Below are 21,656 nucleotides of genomic sequence, written 5' to 3'. Positions count from 1 at the left end.
CTCAATGGAATTCCATCAAATTTGGGGAAATGGTAGGGACTGTTATGTAGTGGGGCCTATTCTATATTTGATGAAAGTGTCTCCAGTAGTTTTTCTGTAAATTACTTTCCCACCTTTTTTTAGCGAGCGCTCACCGGTGCGCGCACCGGTACGCGAACCGGCAGCGTTACGGGAGTCCTCCATTTTGTGTATCGGTAGAATTGAGTCATAAGATGGAGGACAAACAATGTTCGGAATGGGTAGAAGGGGGCACGGTAGACACTTTGTGACCCTCTAGGTTTTCTGAGGGGGGATTAGGACGGTGATATATGCAAAAATAAAAGAATACATTTTTTGAAAATTTCGTGGGGGGAGCGCCCGGTACACGCACTGGTAAGCGAACCGGGAAGCGTACTTTGGTGAAGAAAAAAAAAATTTGAAAAAGATAAACGTTTTGAATGATCAGAGGTAGGGTAGCTCGGAAAAGAGCTATTGGGTTCTGTGGCTAATTTAGGTACCGACAAGTAGGTTCCAATGCACACTTTTAAATAAAGGACGAATATTCTATTACCTTCATCGGAGAAGTGCACACCATCTCTTCTGTAGATGTGTTGGATGTTGGAACGCAAGTTATTGTTGTATATTAAACCCATTCCATAGTCTCTCTTGCAAACAGAAACAGATTTATTCACATGTTTCCGTGCTTTCTCAAATTGTGGAAAAAATTGGTTGGACCACTTACATTTCTGTTTTTGACATATATTGGAATATACCAAGACAGTTTGGGGAAAAAGTGTCATCAAATGAAGAAAGGTGTTCTTTAAAAGCATTTCAAAATCATCTCCAGTCATAGTGCCCGAATCATTTCCACCACAGTGCACTATTAAGAGGTCAGGGTTTGGCAGATGCATACAAATTTTTTAATTAATACATATAAAATATATTTTTCCTTTAAAAGAAGAATACATTTTACAGCTTTTGATATTTGCTATTAAAAAACCATTGAAATACACTGAAAAAACCATAGGTTATAGACCATATATAGTTAGAAATTAGCATTTACAAAACCTTAAAAATTCACTGAAAAAACCATAGGTTATAGACCATATATAGTTAGGAATTAACATTTACAAAACCTTAAAAAATCACAGAAAAAACCATAGGTTATAGACCATATATAGTTAGGGATTAGCATTTACAAAACCTTATTTTACTCGCACAAAACCATTGAAATTCGCATATATAGTTAGTTCCACTAACTATATATCGCGCACCCGCAATCCACTGCTAATGATGTCACATATTACATCATTCATGACATGGTCAGTGACATCACTATATATATATTCACCAATCCTGTTGTTTTCGCTTAGAAAACAGGCGCTGACTCCGTGGGGTCTTGTTTCAGAAACAAGTTTATTTTCTTTAGTGCATAGATTGACGCGTTTCGACGGATACAACCGTCTTGCTCACAACAGAGATTTTCACTAAGTGAGTGCATTTAAACATTACAAGTGCTCATTGGTTCGCGTGGCGGCTTCTTTGGTAGTCATAGCAGCCAGTTCTCTCCGGCCACTGAAAAGTTACAACAGTTCATTGTTTTATACAAACGCGCTGTATATAGTGTTACTTATATGCTAAACAATTGTAAAGCACATTTATCTTGAGCTACATATTTAAGACAATTGCAATTGCATTGTCACAGTGTTTTAAATTGAATCTGCCAATTTAAGTAATCACAACCGTTTGTAGCTGCCACCTTTATATTCAAGATGGCTCAGCGCGAAATGTGCATCATCATTGCAATATTTTACTAAGTATATACACATTAATACTCTTATCCAGTTCTGTACATAGATACCTCTTAAATCGTAGGGTTTATACAATTGTCACCGCAATATTCTTAGTGTTTTGTACTGTAATTGGATACTGGCTTGCGGGTCTAGTGCCCGTTTTAACCCCATATTCTGATTTTTAAACAATCCTACTTATCATGGAATGTTCTTTAATATAGCCCAAGTGGGCAAATGAATAATTATCCAAAATGCAGTGTTAGACCCAACAGGATTAGTTTACCTAATGTACAGTTGTTATACTAGACATCTCTACATTGATGCAATGGTTACACCGGCCTTACCATTATGAAACCACCAATAAAAGCATTGTGAACATGTTTTAATTCTTGTAAGTTTACTTGCAGCATGTGTCCAAGTAAGTAATACTAAATTTTACTATTCTCTTGCGAAAGAGTGGGTTGGGATTGCTCAGAAGTCTCTTTACATTATTTGAATTTTACTTGTTACAAGTGCACACTCAGTGCTTCATCGGCATTCAATCCTTGTGGGGCCTTAGTATCCAGGAGAATGATGTACCGTGACTCAAGTCTCCGGAGGGCTAGTTGTCTATTCCCCCCTCTGATGTTTTTCTTCACATGGTCGATAACGAAGTATTTAATGTTCTCCGCTTTCCCCCCATGTTTAGAGTTGATATGTCTTGCCACTGGATATGAGGGGTCATTATTTGTTATAGCCCTTAGATGTTGTAACACCCTCACATGGGCAGGATGAATTGTGCTGCCTACGTATCTTTTGTTGCAGCTACATTGCAAGACGTAGACTGCAAAGTCTGTCTTGCATGTGTAGTTTGCACGTATTTCCAGTGGTTTCTTCCTATATGGAACGTCAACTTTAGTGCATTTACTCCATATTGGCATGCCTTGCACTTTGTGCACTTGTAAAAGCCATTCTTTGTTTTCAACCATGGTGACTCTTTTTTCTTTAAGACTGGAGCATTCTCTACTAGTTCTTCCTTCATACTTTTAGTTTTCCTGAAAGTGAGTTGTGGGATTTTATTGCAACTTTTCCCTATCACTGGGTCATTTCTGACTATGGGCCAATGTCTATAAATGATGTTTCTTAATTGCTTCTGATAGGCATTGTACTCTGTGATTAGGCGTGGGGTCCCTGTGTTCTGTTTTGACTTTGGTGTTTCTGTTTTAAGGGAGAATAGTAAGTCCTTTCTATCCTTAAGATCACATTTTCGTTCCGCTGTCTTTAATACGTGTTCGGGATAGCCTCTAAGCCGCAATCTGCTAAACAGATTTGTCTTAGAATTTCTGTAGCTTGTGTTTGTGCTGGAGTTTCTTCTCATTCTGAGACATTCGGCATAGGGGATGCTTTCAATTAGATTTGGGGGATGAAAACTGGAGGCATGCTGGATGGTATTTCCTGAGGTGGGTTTGTGATAGGTATTAGTCTGAATTTTTCCTTCTGCCACAAATAATTCCAGATCTCAGAGATTTATCCTGCTTTTGCTGGTTTCACAGGTGAATTTGAGGTTCAGGCTATTCTGATTAAGTTGTTCTGTAAACTCCCTTGCACTTTCCTCACTTCCTTTCAAAATAGTAAAAATGTCATCAATATATCGACTATAATGCGCCACATTTTGTGACATTTCTACAGTGTGTGTCTTCATGAGTACTTGCTCCTCCCACCAGCCCATATGCAAATTAGCATAGCTGGGGGCGAATCAAGTACCCATGGCAGTCCCCTGTGTTTGTCCGTAGAGCAGTTTGTTAAAGGTAAAGGTGTTGTTCTCCAAACACCACTCGGTCATTTGGAGCAGCATCTGTGCGTGTTGGTACAAATCAATGCTTCTGCCACCTAAATAATGCTTGATTGCATTCAAACCGTCTCTATGCCTTATACTTGTATAGAGGCTTTGTACATCCAAAGTCATAAACACAAAATTTGTTTCCCATTTTATATCAAAGATTTTTCTAAGAAAATCCCCACTGTCTCTTGTGTAGGAAGGTAGTGTTTTTACATAGGGTTGTAGGAAAGAGTCCACAAATCGGCTAGTGTTTTCGAATAGTCCACCTATGGCGGAAATTATGGGTCTTCCTGGGGGGCAGGCTGGATTTTTATGCACCTTAGGAATGAGGTACAAGTTTGGAGTTACTGGATAGTTATTTAAAAAAAAATCAAATTCATTCTTTGAAATTGTTCCAGCACTTTTCCAGTCGTATAAACTCCTATGATACCTCTCTTGTATGATGAAGATGTTTGGCTCACTGATCCTCTGGTAACATTCTCTATCGGATAACTGAAGTAGTGCTTCTGAGTTATACATTTCAAGAGGCCAAAGGACCACATTCCCTCCTTTATCGGACCAACGTACAACCACATCACTTCTTTCCTTGATTTTAGCGATAACACTATCATATGCTGATGTCTCATTTGCATGTGTTTTGAAAAAGTCGTTGCTGCTTGTCCACGACAGAGATTTTAAATCACGTATGACTTTGTTTGAAAAGATATCGATGCAGTCTTTGGGCATGATAGGGCAGAATGTGGATCTCGGTTTAAATTGCGTTTTAGATGTACCTGCAATATAGACTCTGGCATATTCCGCCGCTTCTTGAGTGTTCATCATGCCACTGTTTTCATTGTTGTCCAGGTCCGCCATTTCCCTGATAAATGTCATATCGTCAATTTGCCAATTTGTGTCTTCCATTCGTTCTTTTTTACTGTTGTTTATCTCTTTATAATTAAAGAAATGTTTTTTCAATTTCAGTTTACGTATGAACTGATGTAAGTCTATCCTTGTTTGAGTGTAGTTGAAGTTCGTGCGTTTACAAAAGGATAATCCCAATGATAAAGTCTCTTCTTCTGTACTTGTTAAGGCCATATTTGTTAGATTTATGACTGTGTTTTTATCTTTTTCTTCCGTTTGTGTGGCCATTATCGTTTGTAATTCCTTTTGTAGTTTTGCTTCTTTGTGTTTTCTTTTCGCTGTCTTACATTTCCCCCATCTCCTGTTTTTTCGCTTCCTGCTTTTTGAGATGTTGTATTGTTTTTGCTGAAATTTTGTTGAGCTCACCGTGGTCTCAGCGTTCTCAGTCTCTCCTCCCGTAAAAAAACAAATTCATCAGCGGGGGTTGGTACTGTCAGACATTGGGCTGTGGCAGTCGATGTGCCGGGATCTGATTCTGCTCCCGAGCTTATTTCGGACTCTTCAGGTGTTATATCATCTTGTACATTTGAGGCAGGTAATTTCCTTTGTCTTATTCCATCATATTTCCTCGCAAATGTGTATATGCGTCCTTTCATGTAGTCTGCGCGATCCCTTTGGAATTTTTCATCTTTCCTTTCTTTTATCGTTTTTTCGTATTTGTTCACACGGGTTTTAATCTCAGTCATTTGCTTAGTTATATAGTCCTGGTCTTCTTGTTTACCAAGTTCATCTGCAACGCCGGCTAATTGCGACAAAAGTTTTTCTCTATCTGTTGCAGCATATTTTACTAATATCTCCAACATATTCTTTGATGATTGGGCATTATTATTCGCCCACTCCTCTAACATCTTCGGGTCAGGGTTGTCGTACGTTGGTGCAAGAAGAATTCTTAGGCCTCTTGGCATTCTGCTTACTTCCAAGTACCTACGCAACGAAGAACACTCCCACCACTTTGAAATTTCCTGCTTACGGAGATTTTCATACTCTCTAAGTAGTGTAATAACATCGGATTCCTTAGATGTTGTTTTACTCTTTCCGGAAAAAGAAACAAACGTCCGGGTTCGTTGGACAGTTTAGATAATGTCTTGTTTTAGTGTAGGACTAACGGGTATCCCCCTTTCACGCACCCTCTGGTTATTTATTCTTTCTTAGAGGGGCATGTTTTCCATGGAGAAGGCAAAAAAAGCTAACCACATATTCATACAATCAAGGACATATGTTCGTGTACCCAAAATTTTTTTTTGATGTTATCAAGATAGAGTTATCAGGTGGGGAGACAAGATAAAAGGAGTTGGTTTGGTTGTCTATACCTAGATTTTTGTTTCCATACAACAAACAACAAATGGACAATATCTTGGACACAATAGTTAAGTAAATAAACGTTTTTTTCTGATTAAGAACATATCACTACTTTGGTTCGGTAACAAAATACAAGTTTTATTCCACAATACAATGTTATAAAAAGCAATTCATTAAAACCATTATACAATGTACATATTCATCACAATGTTGTTAAAATACAATAAAAAAGTCACAGAATCAAAAAGGTCGACGCGGCGTTTCGGCTTTTTTTCTAGTATGCCTTCATCAGGACTGATTCTTGTTGGTCCAGTTGAGTTTATTATCTCCCTGGATTGAACTACTTGGTTCTAAGAGAGATCCTTTTTTGAAATTAGGACTGTTGCTGCTTTGTCAATTCAATGTGTGCAAAGTTGCTCTGTCTCCAAATAATGGGTTTAGAGGATTTCCATTACTTTCAGATCAGATTTGTCCAGTTTTCTACGGTACGAGGTTTGATGCTCTCCTTTTCTGCCTTAATGAGGCTCTATATTCGCTGTGTCTTTTGCTGCCAGGAGGAGCCACCGTTCTATATATTGAACCTTCTAGCTCTATCTTCCCGTGGGAGTCAGGGTTATGGTGCCAAGTTCCCCTTTTCAATTGGGTAACGATCTCCCTCGCAGTGTCTGTCCTGTGAGGTGTCTTCTTCTGTTTTATTGGTATCGATATTTATGCAGTCGGCCTCCCTGCTCCTCTCTTCCTGGCAGCCCGTCCTTGTTGTCACACCGCAGCGTTTTTCGGAAAAAAAAAAAATATATATATATAATGTATAATGGTTTTAATGAATTGCTTTTTATAACATTGTATTGTGGAATAAAACTTGTATTTTGTTACCGAACCAAAGTAGTGATATGTTCTTAATCAGAAAAAAACGTTTATTTACTTAACTATTGTGTCCAAGATATTGTCCATTTGTTGTTTGTTGTATGGAAACAAAAATCTAGGTATAGACAACCAAACCAACTCCTTTTATCTTGTCTCCCCACCTGATAACTCTATCTTGATAACATCAAAAAAAAAATTTGGTACACGAACATATGTCCTTGATTGTATGAATATGTGGTTAGCTTTTTTTGCCTTCTCCGTGGAAAACATGCCCCTCTAAGAAAGAATAAATAACCAGAGGGTGCGTGAAAGGGGAATACCTGTTAGTCCTACACTAAAACAAGACATTATCTAAACTGTCCAACGAACCCGGACGTTTGTTTCTTTTTCCTGAATATTTCCCCACCGTCCTCTACAAAGTTAGAGTGGGGTCCTCCTACTTGTTTACATAGTTTTACTCTTTCCACCACCAATTGCAGTGTTTGCATCTTTATCAATGTCTTCAAAGATGTCACGCGCCGCTTCTATGCGCTCTCTTTCCCACTCTTCCGCCATCTTGCACTTATAATTGGAAATATCAAATCGTTTCTGACACCCACTGTCCCTTGAGTCTTGTTTTTTGCAAGCTCCTCAGTGGACTACCTCTCCCAGCTGCCACCTGGTCGGATACGCTGTACGCTGACACCAGCACTCGCAGGCTTACCTGGATTCTCAGATGCCCTCCGGCACACAAAGGATCCTGCTTGCCGTGTCCGTGCCAGACATCCTCGTTGTTTCTACCCGATGCATTCTGGCTTGGGGGGCACTTCTCATTCCTCGCTCTCGAAGATCCTCCAAAATTGCTCTGCCCGACTGTGAAATGCTCCAAAGCGAGGAGGGTCAGCGTGCTGGATTCCATCTCGTCCCGTAATATTTTCACCAATCCTGTTGTTTTCGCTTAGAAAACAGGCGCTGACTCCGTGGGGTCTTGTTTCAGAAACAAGTTTATTTTCTTTAGTGCATAGATTGACGCGTTTCGACGGATACAACCGTCTTGCTCACAACAGAGATTTTCACTAAGTGAGTGCATTTAAACATTACAAGTGCTCATTGGTTCGTGTGGCGGCTTCTTTGGTAGTCATAGCAACCAGTTCTCTCCGGCCACTGAAAAGTTACAACAGTTCATTGTTTTATACAAACACGCTGTATATCGTGTTACTTATATGCTAAACAATTGTAAAGCACATTTATCTTGAGCTACATATTTAACCACTTCCATGCTAGTGACAAGGTCAACTCGTCATGGGCTTTACCTGCCCTGTGCTTATGACGAGTTGACCTTGTCACAAACAATGGTAATCCTGAGAAGCAGCACCCAGCGGGAAAACCCTTAGCAGCCAAGGTGTTAAGACAATTGCAATTGCATTGTCACTGTGTTTTAAATTGAATCTGCCAATTTAAGTAATCAAAACCGTTTGTAGCTGCCACCCTTATATTCAAGATGGCTCAGCGCGAAATGTGCATCATCATTGCAATATTTTACTAAGTATATACACATTAATACTCTTATCCAGTTCTGTACATAGATACCTCTTAAATCGTAGGGTTTATACAATTGTTACTGCAATATTCTTAGTGTTTTGTACTGTAATTGGATACTGGCTTGTGGGTCTAGTGCCCGTTTTAACCCCATATTCTGATATTTAAACAATCCTACTTATCATGGAATGTTCTTTAATATAGCCCAAGTGGGCAAATGAATAATTATCCAAAATGCAGTGTTAGACCCAACAGGATTAGTTTACCTAATGTACAGTTGTTATACTAGACATCTCTACATTGATGCAATGGTTACACCGGCCTTACCATTATGAAACCACCAATAAAAACATTGTGAACATGTTTTAATTCTTGTAAGTTTACTTGCAGCATATATATATATATATATATATATATATATATATATATATATATATATATATATATATATATATATATATATATATATATATATATATATATATATATATATATATATCCAACATGCAGGTTGCCCCAAAGGAGTGATGCCACAGGAAGATACTTTGCATCTTAATTTATTCATATCTTGCACGCAGACAACATTCCAGGTACATACTTCATTCGAATCAATTTTGGCCAAATGCGTTTCAGGAAATGGACTCCCTTCGTCAGTGGCGCTGTCAGAAATCATTGGAAACACTGTTCATTAGCACACTTTATGTTCCAAATGCCGGCCCGAGTGGGCGTGTCCCTCGTAAGGTCCTCTGGGCATTGTAGTGCATAGAGTTTCCCACAAGTGCGGCGGTTTCACAATGTCTCCGTATTTTGCAAATATAAACCCCAGTGGGTAGAAGTCTTGTCACTGAGTGTTGCCAGCCCCGCTTTACTTGAAATGAATTTGTGCGTCTAGCCAGCACCATCCTGCTTATGACGCTGTAGCTTGCTTCCTCTCGTACCTGCAGGCAACAGTTATGAAACCCGCAGCAAGCAGCAAGCCCGCATATCAAGTAAAGCGGGGCTGGCAGCACTCAGAGCGGCCAACACTGTGAGTAATCTTGAACTCACAGGATTGACTGTGTATGAATATTATGGCCAGGGACTGCCGGAGGACCCCCACCCTTCCGTTAACCATCATAACATTATTAACAGGACATGAAAAGGCTTTCTTTGGAAGGCGGGGGATCTTACAACCCCCCCACCCGTATTTATTAAAACATAAAAAATAAATCAAAATTGAAATAAACAATATTTACACAATTACGCAGAAAATTTTACAATTGATATATACAGGTATTCAAATGGCTAACCTTAACATATTTCTAGTACAAGGTATTTCCGATCCAAAAACTAACATATCAATCACATTATACCATCTTTATTTTCTGCGTACCTATTTCGGCCTACGGCAAGGTCAATAATTGGTGTCCGATCCTTATCACTAAACCACGCCCTCCCGAAAGGAGTGCGCATGCGCAGGGGGGCCCGTTTACAGTGGGGTTACACACCCTCCCCGATTACCTCCGTACGCCCTATTAACCACGTCCTCCTGTTGGAGTGCGCACGCGCATGAGGGCCCGTTTACCGTGGGGGGCACACCCCTTCCCCGGTTACCCCCGTATGCCCTATTAACCACATCCTTCTGTCAAAGTGCGCATGCTCAGAGGGCCCGCTTACCGTGAGGGTTCTTTGGCCCCCCTGTTACCCCGTACGCTCCATTAACTCCATTAAAGGGGCCGTTGCATCTCTGCGCCATTTACTAGCGTCATTGTGCATGTGCGGGGTGGCCAAACAGCCTAGAGAAAGCGGGACTGTCTCCGCCGCACCCATGTACCCAACAGGCTGTACCTGCCCACTGGAGTTCTATGAGAGACCACTTGTCTCTCCTTTTGGGTGACCCCATTCGAGAATGGCGCCGATCCTCTAAGGACCTCAAATTAACTGATCACCAATCGTGACCTTACCGCCACAGGCCAGCGTAGTTAACCGACTATCTGGCCCCCCCTACCCTCCTACACGGAAAGGTCATGCCCTAACCTTAAATCCTCACACCTAGCCATCATATGTTTTGTCCAACTATCGGGCCCTACCAACTCCTTGTAAGATCATATCTTGTCCCTATACTCCCTTTCGTAGGCAAGTAAAAATTCTCTGCAATGGTTTCAACCCCAGACGTGTACAAACAGACGCCGTCTTTCAAGAAGCACGACTCCCCCCAGATGCACCCCTAGGCTATGGTCTGCAATTAGCAAGCCTCACTACTGTTGTTACTAGGTATTTGCTTCCATGGGCACAATATGGCCTCACAGACTCGATTCCCCACTTCGGGAGATCTGAAATGTCCGCGCCAGGGTGTACTCCGAGTACAGACATGTCGATCCCCCTTCTACCCAGGGGTCCTGGTGTACCTGTTCATTCAGGCCCCCCCCCAAAATGCATGCTAATTATGCTATGGCTGACTGATCCAGGGAAATTAAACGTGCCGCCATAGTCCACCAGATGGGCTTAATTGAATGGCATTATGCTGCGCCCAATAAGACACAGCGCTCCTGACGCTGCCACCCACTGTCAGTGCAACTGAAAAGGCTACCCGTCAGTGTATGTCTACCTCCTTACAATGGAAGTCCCCAAACGCGCTGTGTCTACTAAAATGGCAACTGGGAGCTCGGGCCCCCGTAAAGGCAGAGTCCAGCTTCCCAACAAGGGGTGCTGAGGTGTTGCAATGGCCTATTACTCCTGGGTTTGGCCAGGCTGGCCAGGCACACCCCTGTGCATTGCCCCATTACTATTGTTGGCCCTATCAATTGGTAACCTATGAATATACTATGACAGCCACGGTGGCCCTGCGAGCACAGGCGCCGTTACTGTAGAAATACAGTTTCCTGATAAGGAACATACTGCCATCTTATGTGAAGCAACATCCCGCTTCATTACTGCCGCCAGCCAAATCTAGGGTTAACACACCAATAAACAATCAACCCAGTGTTGGCACCTCCTTAGTCGTTGATCGATTGCCCATCACACTTGACGCCGTTGCTTGGCATTCCTGTACCTGACGTACGCATCCCTTTGGATGTCCACATGTTGCAGTTGTTGCGGTGTGGAGCACTTCCCAGATATCCGCCATGGATCCGGCCATTCATAAATGGAAAAGACAAATACAAACAATTAGTGTTTCTGGCTTCCTGACGATAACTGCAGTACACATGCCTGTATTACATTGCCCTCACATGCTAAGTCTTAGCTAAGATTAGCGCCCAATGCATTCCCATTAACACTTCCAACTGTAAGTGTTTTGCATAGCATCACTATGTGTCCCATGTGGAGAGTTTGAATTAGTGTTACGGAGAGGGTGCCCGGTAGTATGACCTTCATTAAAGAATAGTACACAGTGTGAAGTGCAGTGACACAGTGCATTCATGGCTATCGAACAATTATGCTGCAGCCAATTACATTCCTAGCCAGGCCGATGCTAACGGTACTCCCGAAGTCCGACAACACATACGTGGTAGTGTACCAGCACATGGTGCCAATGGCTTTCGTCACACAGGCCCCAAATTCTTAATGTAGCCATTACCATTTAAGAAGTCCTTATTCAATTGTTTCATCATAAAAGACATACATACAATATATACATCATAAAAGAGAATATATAATTTTGATAAAAACATTAATACCATATTAAATCAATTAGACAGACTTTCTTATAAATGGGTATGAGAATTTAGGAAAACACAATAAATAAATGCCAGGAAGACCAGAAAAATGCAATAAACTAATCACATATGAATGAGCATAAATCATTAAAAGGGACTAGCTATTTGCTTTTGGTGAGCCTGATTCTGAGCGTCCACGCCCATCCTAGGTATTTTGCCACACCTACTACAATTAATGGGGATATGTTAGTTCTTAGAATTCTACTGGCCTCAATAGCTGAGCGAGTACCCAGGCTTCTGCAGACCGGGCTAAGCCATTTGGACCTAGCGGCGGCATACAAAGGGCATACAAACAAAAAGTGATTTAAACTTTCACCCTGGCCATGACAGTTTGGACAGAACCCTAACCCGCCCGAGCCCCATTTTTTGGTGAACTCCCTTAATGGAAGCGAACCACATCTAAACTGGTGGAACAATTTGCGATCCACTGGTTTAGTAATCAAGTCCCAATATTTTTCAAGCTTGGGGGCATCTTTAAAGTCAATGAATGAGCTAGTAAGATTGCTTGAGGGCAATCTCCGATGTCTGTTTGAGGACACCCAGTCCCAATAGAGCACTTTTAAGGTTTTCTTTGAGGGAAAAGCTGCGGATTCAGGAGCTAACCACAGTTCGCTGTACCCTAGAGCATAGAGGGATGATCTTAAATCCCTAAACCAGCCAATGTTCGAAGAGCCAGGAAGGTCTCTGACATCTAAACATGCCCTAGCATAAAAGTTGAGTTCCGGCGTCGTCCATAGGCGTCTCCAAAATGCCAATGGGCGAAATCTTGCCTGGTCCTCCACCGGTAAACACCCAAGATCATACATAAGCGGGATCCGTGGGGTAGACTGCGGCAAACCAGTAGCCACCCTGAGGAATTTATTTTGGGCTATTCTCAACGGGTCCAATTTACTAAAGCCCCATAGTTCCGCCCCGTATAAAACAGAAGGTAGAACCTTGGAACCATAGATCTTGATTAAGGGTGAAATAGGCCGAGTAAAAGAGCCTTTGTGCTCTTTGATCAGCGCACCACCTATCTGCATGTGTTTTAGGGCCGTAAGCTCAACCTGATGTGTCCACTAAATGTAACTCCCAGGTAGGTGAACAGCTTCGTTTGTTCCAGGGGCCTACCCCCCATAGTGACCCTTGCGCTGATCTGGTTGTGACCTCTTTAGACCATAAACTTAGTCTTGGATACATTTACCTCAAGCTCATGTTCGCGACAAAATAACTCAAACCTAGACAGGGCCTGCTGGAGACCCTGTCTGGTTTTTGAAATCAAAAGAGTATCGTCGGCGAACATGAGCAGGGGAATTTTCATTCCTGCTAATGACGGGGCGTCTGTGGGGTGATTAGCAAAATAATTGATAACCCTGTTAATATATAAAGAAAAAGGGGTAGGGGCTAAAACACATCCTTGCCTAACACCTTTGGCCACAACAAACCTGTCTGTCACCTCCCCTGGTTTGCCCCAGCGTACTTGGGTAATAAGCAGGCTCACAAGATTGGCTGGCATACCCATATCTAGTAAGCACTTCCATAACCCAGCCCTCGGAACAAGGTCAAAAGCAGACCTTAAATCAACGAAGGCTGCATATAAATTGCCCTTACCTAAAAAGACCGTCTTCCAAAAGAGAAGCATAAAACGATAGGCCTGATCTAAGGTGCTCACATGAGACCTGAATCCAGCCTGAAGTGGTGTTAAAATATTATATTCATCTATCCATTCATGTATCCTGGCAAGGACAAGACGGGCTATGATTTTTTGCACTGCGTCTATGAGGCTGATCGGCCGGTAGTTAGAAGGAACCGACCGATCACCTTTCTTATATATGGGCAAGATTTCAGCCCCGGCCCAGGATTCGGGGACTCTGGCACCAGTGGCAAAGGCATTAACCAACTGGACCAGATATGGAACCCAAAGGTCTTGGTCTTGTTGAAATAAATCAGCTGGAATGCAATCTGGACCGGGTGCCTTCCCCCTTGGAATAGATTGCAGGACAGATTTTACTTCAGTGCTTGTAAACACAAGAGGATCAACCGAAAGTGGCCAGCAGATGTTATCCTGTGTACTACCGGGGCCCTTAACCGCATCCGTGCGGCGCGAATTCCCCGCCCATGCTGACTCCGCCTTGCGCGGGCGGAGTCATGACGGAACGGTTCCGTCATCAGCACAGCTCAGCCGATGCTGATGACGGAACCGTTCTGTCATCAGCATCGAAGGGGTTAAATTGGTTCTCAAAGTAGCTAACCCATTGTTGTTGACCTACCGATGATGGGCTTGGCCGGTCATCCTGGGACAGGCCCCATTTAAGTAAGTGCCAAAACTGCTGAAAGTTCTTGGAGCTACATGCTTCTGTTAGAGTTATCCACCGTTCTTCATCCCAGTTCACCATAGCTCTATGTTTGGCATCGTTAAATGCCTTCCTACAGGACCTTATTAAACCAAGATCTTTAAGTTTTAGGGCCTTAAACAGTTCTACATGAGTCCGACGGCACTCATCATTGAACCAGTTTAGTATTTTCTTGTTCCCCCTACCACCCCTTTTAGAGAGAGATTTAATAAAAAGTTTTTTTAGGGACCTAAACAAAGTGGTAATGTAGCTCACTGGCCATGACGTGTGCAGTTTCATCCAATAAGAACATTGTTGGTACGTCTTGTCGAGTAAGAACATTGTTCGGTGACTGCATGGTGCTGTCAATTAGCAATCTACTGGTGAATCTATGTCCCTATTTCTATTCCCATCATCGTCCCTGAGATTAGAAATCAAAGCACCACAGTGAGGGAACTAACCCTATCATTGCGAAAAAGCACTAGTGGCCCCTATGAACTACCACTGTACCATCAGTTCTGCCCTGCAAGTGCATGGGATACAGATAAGGGTCTCTCAGTGGCATAGCCCCACTTGCCTACCCCTAACCTCACTTACAATGTCTGTTTTACTATCAAAGTCTTTAGGCATAGGATCTCAGATCGAAAGGGGTACCGTCTTTGCCAGTTCAGCAGCAAAGTCATTAAGCATATGATTAGCACATTGCTATCCGTGCCGAGCTGTAAAATGGCCCAAAAGCCCTTTACCAGTCCAGGCACAACATTACAGCGTCGGCTTTTGGTAAATTACCATCCAAACCAACCTGACATGATCAAAAGCCACCCCTGACATGTGTGTCACTCTCATTAGACCTCAGAGAGGTATAGCTCTGTCCTTACCCAAGAGTCCACACAGTTTAATTCTAAACAAAACACGTTCAGAAATACAGTGCTGCATAAATTATTCAATAGAGAAGCAGGGAACCCTGGGTAGTTCTCAAATTTAGGTGGAAAGCAGCTCCCGTATAGAGCACTCAACATCAGCGGCAACAACTACAGCTCTGGCTTTTGGCAAAATTACTAGCCAAGCCAACCTGACATAATTAACAGTAACTCCTGACATGTGGTTCACACTAATTAGAGCCCTCAGAGAGGTATAGCTCGGTCCCTACCCAAGGGAGCACCCAGTTTAAGTCTAACAAAAACCGTTCAGAAGTAAAGCTTTTCATAAATTATGTAATAAAGAAGCAGAGAACTCTGAGTAGGCCTCAAATTTAGGTGGGAAACAGCTCCCGTATAGAGCACCCACAACATCAGCGCCACACTAAATCCGCTCATCTCATTATAGCCCTCAGAGAGGTATAGTTCTGGCCCTACCCAAGGGAGCACCAAGTTTAAGTCTAAACAAAACCAGATCAGAAATAAAGTGCTGCATAAAATTATGAAATAAAGAAACAGAGAACTTGGGTAGTTCTCAAGTTTAGGTGGAAAGCGGCTCCCGTTTGGCGCACTCTCAACATCAGCGGCACACTAATTTTTGCTTCCCCCAGGTGTCTTGATGAGCTTAGCATTTAGGTCTCCCCATAATAATAAATGAGATGCGAGTCTTTTACACACTACTGGTTTTCCAAGCCCATAATAAAACTAACAAACCTTTAGTGTTATGTGTGTTATTCCCATTGATTGAATACCCAGGTGAAGACAATTTAGGTACAGGGAAACTGGCTGGCACTGCAAATTCCACTTCGCACCATTGCTCCGCCCTGGACTTAGATACACGTTACTCGCATGGAGGACCCAAACAGAGAGTATTAGCAGAGAGAATTTCACAGCTTGTTTTAACTGTAAAATGAATGGCTATACTTAAACTTATAACTGTGAAATAACACATTTCACCCAGCAACAAATCAATTAGAGATTTTTGGGACCAAATACGATTCTCAGATTTCAGAGGCAATATCGAAGGATGCCAAATGTCTGTGAAACCATGACTCAAGTGGTGAAATGAAGCAGACAGAAACCCAAGCCACCCCAGACAATGCCTTTCCGTTAATATTGATGCAGGTATCAATTACCGTACACATACACTTATTTTTCTTTGTTACAAAACATTAGCACATGCGTGACCATCATTGTGAGCCACACGACCCATGCGCGGCACTCCTGTCAATAACTGTTTGCTGCCTAAGATAAATAAGCAGCAGCCATGGCTTGTATATAATATTAAAAACGCTTACACTTGACGCCCTGGGGACACTGCGACAATATTGCTGCTCCCAGGTTTCAAAAAGTAAGTGAAATGCCTCAGAATGCTAGATAGAGACAGCCCTCCAGCAGAATATCTAATCACAATGAAGAACCCCAAGACATGACCTTGTGCGGGGAGAGGGTGATCGGCCGCCCCCAGCTGGGAACTTTAAAGGGTCACTTACTGCAAGGTTTTTGTGAATCAGGTCTTGCTTCGGTTTATAAAACGCCTGGCTTTTAATGCATTGTTTTCACATAACAAAATTGGCATATGCCTCATAATTCTATAAGCCACCCCCTGTGTAAACCAACTATAAATAGTCTGAGCAGGTGTAAGTTATGAATACTCAGCACTTCCCCGTGGATGGAGTGAGTCATGAATGAAATACGTGTAAACCATAGCAACATCTCGGCTAGTCGGGCCCCATGGGCCTCATTTATGAAAAGTGACGCATCGCTGCGTGAAAACAGCGATGCGTCACTTTTCACTGCGCACTCCTTACGACATTCCAGATGCGTCATATTTAATGTATGACGCATCATGTCGCAAGGAGTTACAGATACGTCAGTATTTCTGACGTATCTGTAAGCGCAAAAGTGACGCATTGCTGGAGTGTGTCATTAAAGTGACGCAACTCCAGCAATGCGTCCTTTCACATGGGGAAAGCCCCATGTGAAAGGGCTTGCGTCAGTCTTACGCCTGCTGTGAGGCAGGCGCAAGATTTTGACGCAAGAGCGTCCTAAAAGTGACGCAGTGAAATTTCATAGATTTCACTGCGTCACTATTACGAGGCTTTTTGCGATGGAACGCCCCCTCTGCATACATTATACCTGACGCAGGTATAATGTGGCGCAGGGGTTTAAAAAGTGACGCATCTACCTAGATGCGTCACTTTTTAAATATGGCGCAACGAGGCGCATTTTTTATACAAAAAGTGACGCACCGGTGGGGCAAAACTGACGCAAGGCCTTCATAAATAAGGCCCCATGTGTTTTAATACAAAGAAAAGGTAAAGCATGTTCAAGGGACATATACGCTGTGCATAACACTATTTGTTCTATTGTATGGCACTTGAAGCGTGTTGTCTCTGTATTCTGACATATTTCTACCTGTTCAAACTATAAATCACTACTTTTAAAGCAATTTACGCAACCACGATCCTCGACAGGAACTCTCTGAGAGCGGACTCGAACCCTGCTGATCAGGGCAGAGGCCTGCATGACAGAGACGGCACACCAACGGAGCTGCCCGTAAATAAAACATTTCTTGCAGCTTACTCGTTCCTGGTCGCTATGTGCATATGAGCAATTCAGTTTCCGAACATTGTGTTCTCTATCGAAGGGAATACAATGTTTTGCCAGAGTTCTCGAATAACATGAGTGTCGGGATTAAGGGTAGTATGTGCAACTCTAAATTCCGTCACAGGACTCCTCCCGTTAACCTAAGTATTGGTTTAGTTGGGACCCCTTTTTAACACCCGATCCGGGGGAGCGCACATCGCAGAAATAACAGAGCTCTGCCGATGACCTACATCGTGCACCCCCCAAAACCGGTCTATTCCAATTAAAGACGTGCCTGCGAGAATAAAGCTAAATTTCTCTTCTTTACCCCACCAGCGCGCGGGTACCCACCGCTGGCCTCATCTCCACACGACCGCTGATCTCGTCTCAGTGCTCTCCACTGCTGAGCACCCTCGAGGCTATGTTTGTAGCCCTCTGCTTTTATAGCGCCTTGATCTAGAAACGAGTAAGTGCTGGAAGGCAATCTGCAACACACAATTTAGTTTGTGATGTGCAACATTTACACAATAATAATAACAACAATAATAAGAGTTATTACTGTTATTAAGATTACTCCATGTCCATTTAGATACTGGCACCACACCTCATACCGGTTGAATGCTTCACTAATCTTCTTACTTTGACACTGCATCCTAAACAAGCCCTTATATATGTATAAAGTCCGGTTGCACTGAAGATGAACGCGCTGTATGATAACTGGAGAGCATGTTGGCGATTATCATGTTATAGGGGGCTTTGTAGGGGAGAAGTGACAATTTGCAGTTTGATATGATTTGTGTTATGGAAATCATTTGTATCACTCACAAATACAACAGCGTCTCGGAACGAGTGTAAAATCGGTCCTACGCTCACGTTTACGTATGTTGTGAAAAAAACCCTTGAGAGCTAGAAGGGCATTCTTTTTCATTCCACTGGGAGCTCTATGAAACATCACCTAAATCGGTGTAATAAAGCTAGCAAAAATGCGGATTTCTAGCATTTATTCACATTAGAAAATACCGTCAATGTTAAATTCAATGCGACGGAGACAAAAGAGTCACAAATAAAACAAACACAAGTCTGCACTTTCTCACTATCCGGCTACGTCTTTCAGTCGCTACCAGCTTTTTTAGATTGATCTGTTGCACACTTTAAGTGAATTTCCGTTGAAACTGAGGCAAATTGTGAAATTCAATTGTGCTCCTCTTTATTTATATATTTTGTATTTGATCTAGCAACTAGAATACGTATCGTAATTTGAAAAAATAAAGCATTTAACCTACACAATACTTACCCAGTTTATGAATCTAACTGGAGGCACGCGTAGCAAACATGCACTTCCCGTGCCATAGCAGGAACAATACTTGCATTACATTTCGACAGGGCTATGACATTTCATGTTATATATGTTTTTCCTACGTTTATTGTGAAACGGGTCAGTCTTATAAAATGTTCTCATCTTTTATAAAAAAAAACTAATAAATGTTTCAAACGGAAAACTCAATTTGATTGATAAGTATATCATTTTAAGTATATCCGTTGTTTTATTTTGAACAATTAACACATTATGCAGTCTGTTTGAATATTAGATCATGTATTTTCCTTGACATACTTGCATTATAATCAATATCAACTGAACGTGTCACCAATCTCGAGTTATCTGTGTCTATTGTTGATATCTTTGTATAAAATAGTATTACGCAGGCTGTCGGCACAGTGTATTGTAATAATGCTCTTTTTGGGTGTGTAGACACTCATTTCTGATGCTGTGCTGTCGTATTCCTGTTTCGGTCTCGCTGAGCCAGCGCATGCGCTGCCCTGCGAGAAATTTAGTGAGTGGCTTTCGAAAGTGCTACTACAGACTTTTCCTGGCCTCAAGCTTGCGTGCACATGTGCGTGCACACACACAGCCGCAATGTGGGTTCTGTCAAACCTCATTAAGCCTTTCGTGCCTCTCTACGCGCTTCAGTTCCCTCCCCCTCTCCCACCACAGATTGCGTCACTCTACAGGCCTCCACTCCCTCCCCACCCCCTACCCGCCTCTCTATACTGTAGCAGGCCGTAGCGTGCTTTTAAAAAAAAAAATCTTTTAGCGTGCACACACAGCTCCCGGGCATGTTTTATATACCAATCAAAGCAGCAAATGAGTCCAAGCATCGTTTGATCTTTTTTTTCACAACCTGTTTGTTTAATTTGCTTTTCAGAGGCCCTGACAACTAACTCATTCTAGTATCAAAACTGTGGTGTCCTCGTAAATTTCTATTGGCCATAATCTCAAGTTAGTATCACTGGCTGTTTTTATTTTCCTGTGTACCCCATGCTCCTTATTTTGGTTTCTAGTTGGCCAGATTTCAGTATTCTACTCATCTTGTAAGCCTGCTTTCTTCTGTGCGGTACATTTTCCATGTGTCCACAATTCTGGCTCTGCTCTGAAATCTGTCGGAACACGTTGCCCCCATCTCGAGACTTTGTAGCATTGCCTCATCATGCTACTTCTATTAAACTGAGCCCCGACATCATGAATGCAATCATGACCCGTGATTTTTTCCCCAGATCAAAAATGACACCTTCGCTGGCACGTTCTAGATGCGAGTGCTACATGCGCTAACTACTTTAAAAACATATTCTAAGTGGTAGTGTAGCATAAGCTGTAACTTTCTTATTTTCTAGATTCTCGAGTTGGTGGTTAATTTGTCAGAATTGGCAGATAAATTAAAAGAACACTGGGGCTAGAAACTTGTCCATGCTAGTTTACAAAAAGAAAATTTCCATTATTTATGGCCAACTGGGGGTGTCTTGTACTTGGTTGAATAACGTGCTCCATTGGCTTTGTTTTTGATATGTGACACGTTCAATGCACCTGCCTCTCTACTTGCATTGTTGTGCCTCATCAATAGTTCCACAAAGTTTAGCTGGTTGTATTCTTGTGATGAGTTTATGGAATTGAGGTGTAATCTGAGTTACTGCAACATGTGTACAAGAGTAGGCACTGTTTGGCGGAAATTAAATAAAGAACTACTTTTTTGTTGTCCTCCCCACTCACCAAGATTTAACCTCATTTAAACGTCTTTAATTGTTTACTTCCTCTCATGATCCCTTATTCTGTACGTATTTCTGACTCCAGATAAACTTTCGGTTTGAACGTTCAGCTGTGTTTGGTTTCTTTATGCTCATTTGCTGAGCACATGGGCAAGCTGAAAACGCACTTGACAGCTGAGGGCTAGCCTCGTGTGCCCTCTGCACAGTCAATCATCCCTGCTCCTTGACCCACCTACATGGATTCCCTTGATATCATTTATCAACTTCTCCAAAAAGATTGTAAAGAGCAGTAGACAAAATTGAGACTATATACACAAGGATTTGGTAAAACAGAATATGCATGATATTCCTCATTATGACCTCACTTGACTTGCAATTGCTGTGATAACACTTACCATTTCCAACACCTAAATCCTCCATTTGTGTAATAAGGACTTATTTGGGCCACATTCAGATTTAGCCGTACGCCTATTTGTCCAAAATATCATCAAGTAATGCACTCCTTCAAATTCACTTCCACCTACTCCCTCCCTTCATTACTTGCATTCATACTACACAGTTTCAAATATGAGTTAGATAGGATTGCTTCAATTATATGTTCACAAAATGTTTTCTCTGCTCCACATACATTTGCAGCGATTGACCACTGACTTTTCCTTCCATCAGGAGAACATTTTACTGTACAAGAAAGGCCAATCTGCAATCAAAGTTATTGACTTTGGATCAAGTTGCTATGAACACCAGCGAGGTCTGTAAAAAGTTAAAAACTTTCAGTTTTCTCAATCTACTAAATATTTTGTTGAATTATGCAAAATAGATAAACTGATTTATCAATTGCTAACATGCATGCCTGGTTTTGGTTATGATCTGTGTTCTTTGAAGCGATAGTGGTTAATTGGAAAACTCCTTATTTATTCTGGAAATATTTC

The 21,656-nt window shown here is 42.0% G+C and overlaps 1 protein-coding gene across 1 annotated transcript in view; it reads left to right on the top strand.

Annotated features, from left to right (window-relative positions):
- DYRK4 (dual specificity tyrosine phosphorylation regulated kinase 4) overlaps window positions 1–21,656 on the top strand; it is a 798,647-nt gene that overhangs the window by 515,920 nt on the left and 261,071 nt on the right. Inside the window, exon 8 of the mRNA XM_086939068.1 lies at window positions 21,394–21,475. Within this exon, the coding sequence (XP_086795194.1) occupies window positions 21,394–21,475 (82 nt within the window). The remainder of the gene's footprint in view (window positions 1–21,393; window positions 21,476–21,656) is intronic.

This window comes from Lissotriton vulgaris, chromosome 1_1, assembly GCF_964263255.1.
Source record: "Lissotriton vulgaris chromosome 1_1, aLisVul1.2, whole genome shotgun sequence".
In the NCBI taxonomy this organism is placed as follows: Eukaryota; Metazoa; Chordata; class Amphibia; order Caudata; family Salamandridae; genus Lissotriton; species Lissotriton vulgaris.
This window is presented reverse-complemented; position numbering and strand designations above follow the sequence as displayed.